The sequence below is a fragment of the Eurytemora carolleeae genome, unplaced genomic scaffold (genome assembly GCF_000591075.1).
Source record: "Eurytemora carolleeae unplaced genomic scaffold, Eaff_2.0 scaffold102, whole genome shotgun sequence".
NCBI lineage: Eukaryota > Metazoa > Arthropoda > Copepoda > Calanoida > Temoridae > Eurytemora > Eurytemora carolleeae.
In genome coordinates, this window is record NW_019396136.1 from 398,150 (window position 1) to 410,644 (window position 12,495).

The 12,495-nt window shown below is 30.3% G+C and overlaps 1 protein-coding gene across 2 annotated transcripts; it reads right to left on the reverse strand.

Annotated features, from left to right (window-relative positions):
- Window positions 1-3,652: 3,652 nt before the first annotated feature.
- LOC111695989 (protein turtle homolog B) lies at window positions 3,653-11,878 on the reverse strand. 2 transcript variants are annotated; one of them, XM_023465498.1, is made up of 9 exons: window positions 11,816-11,878; window positions 11,653-11,694; window positions 10,843-10,911; window positions 10,713-10,745; window positions 8,424-8,509; window positions 6,694-6,768; window positions 6,020-6,069; window positions 5,366-5,467; window positions 3,653-4,667 (listed from the first exon to the last, which is right to left on the reverse strand). In XM_023465498.1, the coding sequence occupies exons 2-9, from the start codon at window positions 11,657-11,659 to the stop codon at window positions 4,610-4,612; spliced, it is 480 nt and encodes a 159-aa protein (XP_023321266.1). In that variant the 5' UTR covers window positions 11,660-11,694; window positions 11,816-11,878; the 3' UTR covers window positions 3,653-4,609. The 2 variants fall into 2 exon arrangements, with proteins under 2 accessions (XP_023321266.1, XP_023321265.1); XM_023465497.1 differs by having other exon boundaries at window positions 10,843-10,914.
- Between the last annotated feature and the right edge of the window lie 617 nt (window positions 11,879-12,495).

A 12,495-nucleotide genomic window follows, 5' to 3' on the forward strand; every position in this document is an offset into this window, starting at 1 on the left:
AAAAAAACAAAAAAAACATCAAGAATTGTTTTAACTTTTTCTAGGCTTTCAAAAGTTTCCAGATGAACCAAATTCAATTTTAATATTGATCTGCATAAGAGGCAAATATTTAATTTCTCAGAATCATTTTTTTGCATTCAAGGGAGTTTTTTCACTGCAATTCGAAATATATGGCAAACAAAAGTTTTTGTGTCGGGACATTTCAAAAGTAAACGTTGCTAAGATATCTTAATAGATTGGTATAAGTTTAAATTTAATGCAACGTTAATAAACACAGAAAGGTTGAATATTTTTCATCCATTGTACTGTATTTGTCCTAGAATTTGGCAGTCTTTTATAACTTTGCAAAAACAGCTAAAAAAAAGATGTACACGTCAATATTCCTAGTTATCTATATTTATTTATATTTATATGCATGAAGTGCGGGTGTAAGGTGTATATACATATATCCTCCAGAGATTGGTATATGGTTAGTATTATATTCTATTATTCTGGTAACCTAATTATACCAACATGTAAATAGGTGTTAATACTCCGCATCAAACCATGAAACAGTCAATACGAAGAATAGTCCAGAAAATCTGATGATTACTATTTTAATGTCATCACTAAGAAACACACGTACCTGGTTATCAAATAAACATCGAAAAAGGGAATGAATTTAAATTTTAAACTTTAAAACATTTAAGATTTCCAAGAAAAAAACTTGTCGGAGGACCGAGCCAAAACCTTAAAATCTGATTTTTAGATCCTTTTAACTTTGCAGCCTATATACGTCGTATAGACCTTAACCTAGATATTACAGCTGGATAAAAGGTCTTCGACATTATGCTGCAAAAATATAGAACATAGGGTTGGAAAACGTTTTAAAAAGTTGCTTGCCCTATTACGGGACCAGATACCCTTGTCCATTCAATCCTGTGCCTGAATCCTAATATTTCATTGGCCATTTTTCTCACTACCAGCTTTATAAACCAGAACCGAAGTAGATACAAAACCAAGAAAGGATTTTAAGTATAAAAACAGTAATATCTATTTATGCACCTGTCTTCTGTTATCATGCGGGACATGGACATTATGTTTTTTGGCAGGGATTTTTACTTTTTTGTTTTTTTTTAAGGTTAAAATTTAAACCGAAAACAAATAAAAAAGGAAAAATCACAACAACAAAACATGAATTGAATAAATTATTTGAATCTGGGAGTAGAGAATGAAACTAATTGAACTAATCTACTGATAGACATAATTGATTGCATTGTTTATCCATATATCACAATTGGATAACCTTTCTTTCAAGACAGAATACATTCATAGTAATTTTAATCAACTTTACGTAACCAACATCAATTTAAAAATATTTACAATTATAGTCAGTATTAATTAATGCAAAAAAAAATTTTATTTTAAATTCGGTGATGGTGATAGACCAAACCTCTGTAAAGAGAAAAAAGTAGATGTTAGTTTAACATTTTATTGAAAAGAAAATATATTTCGGTCTAGGTTGACGTCCTCGTCAGTTCTAACGATATAATAACCATCAAAATTGATGTTAAAAACCACAAGCAAATATACAAACAAAAAAATAATTAGAATTTTTTTTAAAAAGTTGTTTTATTTATTTAATTCCAAATAATTATATCATTCATAATTTTTTTAAAGGTCTGAAATGATTTTTATAACGGTTTTCGACCTGACCCGAATAAAGAAGTTGTGGTTGATGATTGACAGAACATTATAATGTAATTTGTAAGATCAGAGGTCAAAACTCGTTTGTCGTCAATACTTGGATCAATCAATTATCGGTACATTTAAAAATTCCTCTTGGAAATCCTGTGATGTCGGAACTTGGGTTTCCAGTGAAATAGTTAAGAGCGCAATGTCCGCATTTTGCGCCCAAATTGTATGGTTACACCCCCGTCGTTTGTCTCTGCAAGTTACATTCATGGAGAAATCAGAATGTTCACAAAAATATTTATATTTTGTATTTCTGTGCTAGGATACAATCGGGCATGTAATTTTTTTAAAGATGAACACTTGAATTTACATCTCCAGCCTCTTTAATAATAAAATATTAAAAACAAAAAATTACAGAGAAAATAAACTGTCACCAAGAAAATATTCATGTTCCAAGGAATTGAATTTTTTTCACAAATTCTGATTTGCAACCTAATATCGTAGACCTTAGATATTTCAAACTATGAATTCTGTTAGATTATATAATCTAAGTTTGAAATATCAAAAGTGTGCACTATTTGGTTGCAAAGATATAAGGATTATAAAATTTGAGTTTGTGGCAAAGACTCAATTTCATTAAATTTCAAAATCGTCTATGTTAATACAACTCCGTTTTTAAAGTGTAAAAAGTTCGCTTCTGCCATGAAATGCAATGAAATATTCAAGAGGATACTTAATTACTATTCTCTTCCTCCCATAGTTGTCAATTTCAACATAAAAAGGCAGCCTAGCATATGTTCTGTGGTTAAAACTTTAGTTTCTAACAGCGGTAAGCTACAACGCTTGATCTGAAGTGGAAAGTGCTTGATACCTAGATCTATATTTATCCCTGTCGGGTTCCAACTAGGGTTTCCAGCGGAAGCAAACTCCTGCACGAAATGCGCAAAGGAACTGAGTTTTTGCCACAAATTATGATTTTACAATCGCCATATCTTTTCAACCTGATGGTGTAAACCTTTGATACATCAAACTTTCATTATTTGATCTAAAGAGATTCATGGTTTGAAATATCTAAGGTCTCCGACAGTAAAATGAAAAGATATAGGGAAAAGAAAATCAGAGTTTGTGACAAAAACTCAATTCCTTTGCTTGCGTATTCCGCAAACTTTTGCGCGTAATTCCACATTTTTGTGCAAAAATTTGCTTCCGCTGGAAACTTTAGTCGGAACCCGGCGGTGATAAATATGGAAATCCAAAATAAACATATATCTTTATGAGAATTTCTGGTTTCTCCATGAATGTAACTTGCAGATACCATGGAAATTAACAGAATTGATCCTGATCTAAAAACGACGAAATCTTCTTTTTTAGGTAAAAGTTTATTATAGTTCCCATTATTAGAAATGATTTCTGTTTTCCATGTTTGACATTTCAGCAGTAGGGATGCTAAGAACTCGCTGGGCCTAAATTTTTCCGAATTTTTTTTTCCCCTGGAATTCCAGATAGGATTCCGGAAATTTGTCGGTTAAGGGGGAAAATTGTTTCAGAATGATCCGGAATTCCGTAGCCTGCTCCCAAATTAAAATGGAAATAAATTCCGAATCATTTCGAGTAATCAAACAGTAAACCGGAATTTCGGTGGAAACCCTACTAATAACTCTTAAAATAAAGGGTCCCATATTATTGTGTCTACATGAATACAACCTATTTTTATAGAATTTTATCCTGCATATTCTTTTATCAAAAAAAATTTTAGAAAGAAAAAATGTCAACGATCGCAACATGCTTTTTTGGAAAATCGTAGAAAACTATTTCAAACTCAGCAAACTTTCTTCGTGTTGATATTTTTTGTTTTTCTTCTATAAAAATTGAAACAGTAATAAATAAAGATAGGGTAAACATTTTTATTTTAGCAAGTTCATGCATAATATATTTGCCCAGAATGTCCTCTTCATATTTTGCTCTGATCATAAAAAAATGCAATATTTTAACATTTATTAAGTAGCCGTACACAGGTAGTAGCCGTACACAGGTGTATGCCACACATTTACACAGGTTTAATAACAACATTGAAATGTGTTCTTTAACAATTTAACATCAGCAAGGAGTCACTTATTAAATATCCCAGTCAGATGCGCAACAGGGGGTGCATGAGGCAAGCCATCCTCCACTGGCTCCTCTAGGGAGTAGGGGGCGCCGGGCGCCTACCCAAGAAATTTCAAGACCGGAAATTTATATGACTAAAAAGGGGGAAAGGGTAATGATTTAAAAAATCATTTTTAAAAATAGTTAAATTCACAGATAATTAACTTATTCTTAAAGAATGCATATTCTATGTCGTGCATTATTGAATTTGTTATTTTAATTCACAAAATAAAACTCGTTATTCTTAATAAATGACAAGGTTGCGAACTTGCGCCTCGATCTGATCAGATATGAAATTATTTAAAAAATTTTATTCGTGTAAAGCGAAAAAATTATTTTTTAGTGTAACCGTATGACTTCTTTTTCATTAATACATAGTATTGATTAAATCTTTTCAAAATTTAGCTACATTTAAGAACGTTGGGGGTTTTAATCTAAAATTTAGAGAAGTAACAAAACTCGTAAAATATCCAATATTTTCACAGCTTTTATTTTAATGCTGACATTTCATAAAATGGGAAACAGTTTGCCAAAAAATCAGTGTTTACTGTTAAAGATTAATTTTTCCAATTAGAGGTTTAATTGATTAATTCTGTTGTGTTTGTTTTTATGACGCAAAAGGATTGTCAACCTTTAAACCTTTGCCTGAGCAATGATGGTTTTAAAATCATGTTTTTTATTAGGAAAGTTAAATAAGAGGTACATTGTGAAATCTTGTCTTTCTGTAAAGCCTTATTTTTTAATTACGTTGACAGCCCCTTTAACAAATCAAGTAAAATTTAAAACAATGTTATCTAGCAATTATTGAAGAGAAAAGAAGAGCAGTACCTATCCAATTGTAATCAGGTCTGAAAGAAAAACTTTTTAAATTGGTTCATTAGGTCAAATAAATAATGAAGGTTGGAAGAAATGTATGAGGTCTATTTTTGCGTGAGAAAATATAAGTGCATTTACAACAACGTCTTGGTCTCTATCTCATTCACAAAATACTTATATTTTTTAGAGACTGTGTAGAGATATTAAACAACGTTACTTTTAATTTTTCGTTTTTTAAAGATCTAATTTCACATACAAAAAATTCTACTTAAAGTATAAACTCAAACTTGTTAATACAATCAACCTTTTTAAAAGGTTAATCACGATGTGGATACAGGAATTGAGTATTTGCCAAAAGCTCAAATTTTCTATTTCCTATATCTTGGCAACCTGATGGTGTAAACCTTTAATATTTCAAACTTTAATTATTTGATCTAACAGAATTCATATGGTTTGAAATATCGAAGGTCTAAAACATTTGGTTGCAAAGTTATAGGGATTAGAAAATAAGAGTTTGTGGCAAAGACTCAATTCCTTTGTGGCAGCTTTTGGACTTTTCAAGCATTCTAATATTTTGAAATAAACGGCTTTACCAACAAAATGTATCTTTGATTCATTTGCTCCTAGAATATGACTCAGCATTTGATCCCACAGAGAGGTGAAAAAAAACCTTGGTATAGATCACAATAAAATTTGATGCAATCATTTAATTTTAAGAATTAAAATCAACCTGTGCTTGAAAGGAGCAGAGTTGACTGCTAGGTAGGCAGCTGCATGGGTTCGTCCAAGAACGTTCTTTGCCACACATGTATACAATCCAGTATCAGACGAACTGAACATTAGTTTTCTTAATGAACTCTATACACACATGTATACAATCCAGTATCAGATGAACTGAACATTAGTTTTCTTAATGAACTCTATAACTCACAACAAACCATGATTTTCGAATTCCTATACATTTTTTCTTTAACAGTGAAAACAAAATGTTAAACTATTTAACCTAACATGAAACAGAAAAAAATATTTATTTTTATTTTTACATTAGACTCTTCGGCTACACATAATTTTTGACACATAAATTACCCACAGACGTTCAGAAATAATTGTTCTTGATATCAATACTTTTTTAACGTTTCATATCAGACTTCGGTTTAGACATTTGAGTTATTTATCAGAAATATCTGAACGGATTTTAAGACTAATACCAAGATCAAGTGCTACCTGACTCTTCTAATACCAAGATCAAGTGCTACCTAACTCTTCTAATGCCAAGATCAAGTGCTACCTGACTCTTCTAATGCCAAGATCAAGTGCTACCTAACTCTTCTAATACCAAGATCAAGTGCTACCTAACTCTTCTAATACCAAGATCAAGTGCTACCTGACTCTTCTAATGATGTGTACATTTGGCTCCCCCTTATCCGATGCTGTCTAGAAATAAAAAATAAAAAACCCAGTGCAAAATCTCTCTAAAATGTTCCCTTTTATTTGAATATGCATAATTTTTTCTTTAGTTTTATAAAGTTTCACTTTTTTGAAATTATGCGTGCAACTAGCCTGAAACTCTCTTTTTTTATATTTAAAAGAGAATTATTTATTAGTTTGTGAATGTTTGGATCAGAAACAGAGAATGTTATTTATAAAGCAAATAAAATAAATTGAAAATTTTCTGATTTTTCTTTTTCTTTTCTTTGATAAGTAGGTCCGCGGTAAAACAATATTTCTCCAGAATTTTCCACCATCAAGTATTTATGGACAGTCTTTGTGAAAATAATGCCCTTTGGCAATCCAAAAACCAAATTGTATTTTAAACAACAATGCAAGATTACTGATCATGTTTTTACTATCATCAGAAATTGTTCAATCTTTTATTATTTAAAGGTTAAACAAAGCTTTCAAAGTTTAAAGAAACAAATTTTCTGAAGTAAGAATTATGGATTGTTTTTTTACAAATAAAAATGTGCAACACAATGGATAACAACTTTTCATATTTTAAAAGTATTGATCAATTCATTTGGTCATAAAACATATCATAAGGTAGAATGCAATGATTACCTTGATAAGAACCTCAGTGCCATTTTCCATCTCATGATACCAGTTTATAGTTGAAACCATACACGACATGTCAACCTTGAAAGAAGAGAATCACGATAACATTTTTTTATACCATACACTACATGTCAACCTTACAATTAGGATATTTTGATACCAGTTTATAGTTAACACAATACTCGACATGTCAAACTTAAAAGAAGGGTATTTTGATACCAGTTTATGATTAACACAATAATCGACATGTCAAACTTAAAAGAAAGGTATCACTATACCATTTTTATCTATACCATACACTACATGTCAACCTTAAAATAAGAGTAGCACGATACCATTTTATCTCTATACCATGTACTACATGTCAACCTTAAGAGAAGGATATCACGATACCATTTTTTATCTATACCATACACCACATATCAACCTTAAAAAAAGAGTATCACGATACCATTTTTTATCTATACCATACACTTCATGTCAACGTTAAAAGAAGGGTATCCCGATACCATTTTATCTTTATACCATGTACTACATGTCAACCTTAAAAAAAGAGTATCACGATAGCATTTTTTATCTATACCATACACTTCATGTCAACGTTAAAAGAAGGGTATCCCGATACCATTTTATCTCTATACCATACACGACATGTCAACCTTAAGAGAAGGGTATCACGATACCATTTTTTATCTATACCATACACTACATGTCAACGTTAAAAGAAGGGTATCCCGATACCATTTTATCTCTATACCATACACTACATGTCAACCTTAAGAGAAGGGTATCACGACACCATTTTTTCATCTGTACCATACACTGCATGTCAACGTTAAAAGAAGCCTATCGCGATATACCATTTTATCTCTATACCATACACTACATGTCAACCTTACAATTAGGATATTTTAATGCCAGTTTATAGATAAAACCATGAACGACATCCATCTGATTTTGTTCAACAAAATTCGTTGGAGCACCGGAGCCAAATTCAACTTTCAATAAAAGATAGCTCAGGGTTTAGACGATTTTCCTAATATTACAAAAAATGTAAGTACATTTTCTCTTTTTTATTATATTTTGTGATATAAAGATGTTATTTTCTCATTATTAATTTTTTATCTTTTTTGTCGAAGTCTGGCCAAGGTCATAGATTATTAAATACCGAAATAAATAACATTAAGAATCCTAACTCTACCCTTTAATGTTGAGTATGAATATTAGAATCTCAAAATACCTTGACTTCATGTTTCAGAGAAAACTATTTTTAATAAAACAGGAATTTAGATTTTAAAAGGGATCTTTAGCGAAAATCAAAGGATTGGTTACTTATTTAAAACTACTCATAATACCCTTTTATGATGAAAACAACTCAGCCATCCTTCTAAAAGTAACTGATTGCCAAGGTTATAAAATCTTTAGGTAAAAAACAATATCAAGAGTTGATATGCATACATAACAATGACTTCGCAAATGAGGCTTGTGTTAAGTTTTCAAAATCAGTACTGATGGTGTAAAGCATATTTACAAGATTTGTCAAGAGCTTTTGCAGTAATTACGCAGCATTATCAATTAAAGCGGAAAAATCCCAAATCAAATTTTTGTGCATTTTCAAATTGTTTAACAATCCCATAAAAATTCCTTTACTTCAAAAGTTCAACAAACGATGCATAACAGTATCCTTTGAACTTAGAATATATGCGTTAAAAGTCAGTTATTAAGATTTTTTTTACCTTGCAGTTGAAAATTGCCTTGTCTCCTGGTTTAACGGTTATATTTTCCATCAAATTCGATATTCTCGGATGTCCACAAGTTTTAACTTAAAACAAAATTGCATGATGCTAACAGAGTATTATATAAACATAATTATGTATTGTCTATCTAAAATATTTAAATCAAATTATGAATATAACAAATCTTTATTAAAAACTTTAATTCTTTACATAATTTGATATTTGAGTATCGTCTTTGACTTTACAAAAAGTTTGTGGCATTAATTTTCCATATTTAGAAATATTTTTCATATAACAATAATCATTTCAACAATGTGTTTTTTCATTTTCTGGCATTCAAGAGATATTAAGAATTATGCTTACTTGTAAGAGTATAACTTGATTTAGATTAAGATAAGATAAGATATATTTAATTGCTAAAAAAACACATACAAGTTATAATGTTACAGGCAAAAAATCTTTAACTATTTTTATATTATTAACTGTATGCATGTAATTATAGAAATTAAAGAATATTGCGTATCTGATATCTGTAAGTTATTTAGTATCATTTATGCTCATCTTGATCTAGCAGTACAGATTTTTTATAAATAATTTTAAGTTTCACGATTGTTATCACGAAACATACTTCCAAAAACTTTTTCAAATTAAACCTTTTCAGACAATATCGCCCTACCAACCATTAAATATTATAAATATGTTTTCATACAAGAAAGTGAAGGATCTGGTTGTTTCCCACAGTAAACGAAAATAAATAAATTATTTTAGTTCACCGTGGAATTAAATTCATTAATAAATTTGAAATAGCTTTCAAAAAGTGTATTCAGCTTCCGACCCCCATAAATATCTTTAATTTAACTTTCAAGGAAACTTAATATTTCTGGGTTTAAATTTTATTAACGAGATGTTCCTTAAAATGACATTTCCTGACAACATATTCCCTGAAGAGGATTTTAAAAAAAACGATGGGGGGGAGGGGGTGTCATTCAATTGTTAATATTATAAACATTCATTTTAAATTTTCTTGTCTTCATTTTAACTTAGGAAAGGGGATAGAGGTAGAACCGTATACGGAACAAATCAGAGTAAAAATATGATTTGATCTGCGCTGTCTGAACTTTTAAAGGAGAGAAACTTAAAATAATGAGAGCATTAGGAATAATGTAATGAAATTAAATATTTTTTAATTCAGAACATTTTTGTTATCCAAATATTTTTGAACAAAACCTAACTCAAAAAAAGACAAACAGAAAGTGGCAAACGTTTTCCTGTCCAATGTGTAAAAGTTAAAAGGAAACAAAAAGTAGTACATGGTCAGTTAGCACATCTGTACTTTTTTTCAATCCGTTGGTAAACAGTTTGTTAAATGTGGTAACATTTCAACTTAAACATTAATTTTAATTGTTTACAAACTAACCATGATTTATAAAAATGATTAAAAATGCTCTTTAAGATAAAAGAATCTCCCTAGTATAATTACAGGACAGGTTAAACAATCAGTAAACTGAACCAGGGCAAACAAACAACCAGGTAACGAGAAACCCCACTTTACAATTACTTAATTCATATGGATAGACACTTTTATATAGCGATGCTTTAAACTAAACTTAAAAATGATATACCCAGACAACCCATACTCCTCCCTGAAATACCAGTGACCCCTTGTTATAAAACATGTTGTGTTAGATAAATTTGTTTTTTCTGGTGAAATAAAAATAAAAGTTGTTGCACCGAGTCAATTAGTTCAGATTTCTTTGTCTTCCATGCATTGCGAGCAGCCAACAAGATACATTGAGAACTTGGTAACCCAGCTCTACATACAGGGGGGGGGGGGGGTAACAGAAGCTGGACTTCCCCCCCCCATGCCCCTAGGGAAACAGAATGAATATATTTTCCAAGGAGCAGGCCTACCCCTGGAACAATAAAAAAGCTATGGCCCCATCCCCCTGAAAAAATGTCTGTTTACGCACTTGGTTCTACATAAAAAGATACAACCAAATATTAGAGAATAAAGCTGAAAAAGGAATTTGAAAAATATTTTAATAATTTTGATGCAGGGTGAGCCCATCACATATCAAACATTTAAAATTTTGACAGAAAAGTTTAAAACTAAATGCAAAACTCTCATTAAATTTTTTAGAATTTTTTTGGATTTAATTTTTATTGCGCCAAAATGGTCAATATCTCATTTTTATAGAAAGACTTCATTTGTAAAGCTTCATTATTTGATGAGTTTGTAACTTGGTAAATAAATCACTTAATTACCATTTTATTCATTCCAAAACTTACTTTGTAGTAATCTATCCACAAGCCCAGAGGACCCTGAAATTGAAATTTGTAAATCTTTTCTTTGGTTAAATGAAATGTGTTAATATATTTTCACGAGTAAAATATTTCTTAAAAATATGATAAATCTTACTTTGTAGAAGTTTGTCAACAAAGGCAGAGGAGAAGTGAATGTAAAGCATGGAGCAGAATAAAATCTTCCCTGCTTTAGTTCATTTTTTATTTCAAATTTTCTTAACCCTCTTTACCTCAAACTTCTTCACTTTTTTAGCTTCATAGTTGTGAACAAAGGAATTGAGCTTTTGCCACAAACTCAGATTTTCTAATTCCTATAACTTAGCAACCCGTTTTCCTAGACCTTTGATATTTCAAACTTTTAATTCTTGTAGATCATAAAGTCTAAGTTTGAAATATCAAAGGTCAACACCATAAGGTTGCAAAGATATAGGGGTTAGAAAATGGAAGTTTGTTGCAAAAACTCAATTCCTTTAAAAAAGCAAATTTTTGCATAGGGTTGGATGGAGGACGGTCAAAGGCATTTAACAAATTCAAAAACAGTCCATAGTTTTTATTAAAAAAGCCACAGATTATAATTTTTTTTGAAACGCCCTTGAAAAATAGATATTACATATGAAATGTGAATAAAAATGTTAATATTTACCAAAATTGAAAATAAATATGTTTAACCATTTTCTGACATAATTAATTAAAAAATCTTCCTAGAACCCTAACCATTAAAGTACTAGAGGTAGATTTAATTTCTTTTAATGAGCTGATCATGAAAAGTTGGACTAGGGACATGTATCACACTTCTTTATCACTAAAGGCAAAAGCAAAAGGCAGCACAACAAATAACTTTAAATTTCTTTATTTAGAAGATTTTCTGAAACTATTTTTAAAAAGCCTATTTTTCTTCTCATTCACGTTAATTAAAATGAACTTCCTTTCATCGCTTCGTCAGAAACAGGTAGATTCCATCAGAATACTGAAAATAATTTTGTTCTCCATAAATAGTGCAAGTGTTACATCTTTTTTATTTTATTTTATTTTATTAAAGGCATGCAAGATATGTCCCAAAATTAACAATAAATTAATATGTAACATACCCTTTAGAAGAGAATTAAATATTGACTGCATCATAATTTCTTGATTTCTGAAATCTAAAACCATTAATGACGGTAGCAAAATTAGGAACTGTGATAATTCAACACAATTTTTTTGAGGTTTTAAAGGGAGTGTTCGCGAAAAATGAAAGGGGGTATAGGCTTAATGCGATAAAAAAGCGCTTTTGATTTCTACTAATCTTACTTCTATCTGTTGCGTCTATAAGGAGAAAATTGTTAAAAACGACTCACACCGAAGAACGCAGCGCCCATACAAATTCGGAAAGATGCAACATTCAACTCGGATCGTAAACAAATCAATTTAATTCCAAACAAATCATTCAGATATTACAAACAATAGTCATCGGTTATTTTTCGACGCATTCATACATAGTTAATATTTCATAATATTTTGATTTTGTTTTTTTAGATTAATTTTCGCTGGCGCTGGATTTTCGAACATTCCTGGAAAATATGAAAATGTCGTCTTCATTATCAAAAATCCTCGAAACAGGAAAAAATGTAACTCTCAGATCATGAAAAATACAAAATATTATGAAATATCAACTATTTACGAATGCGTCGAAAAATAATCGATGACTATTGTTTGTAATATCTGAATGATTTGTTGGGAATTAAATTGATTTGTTTACGATCCGAGTTGAATGTTGCATCTTTCCGAA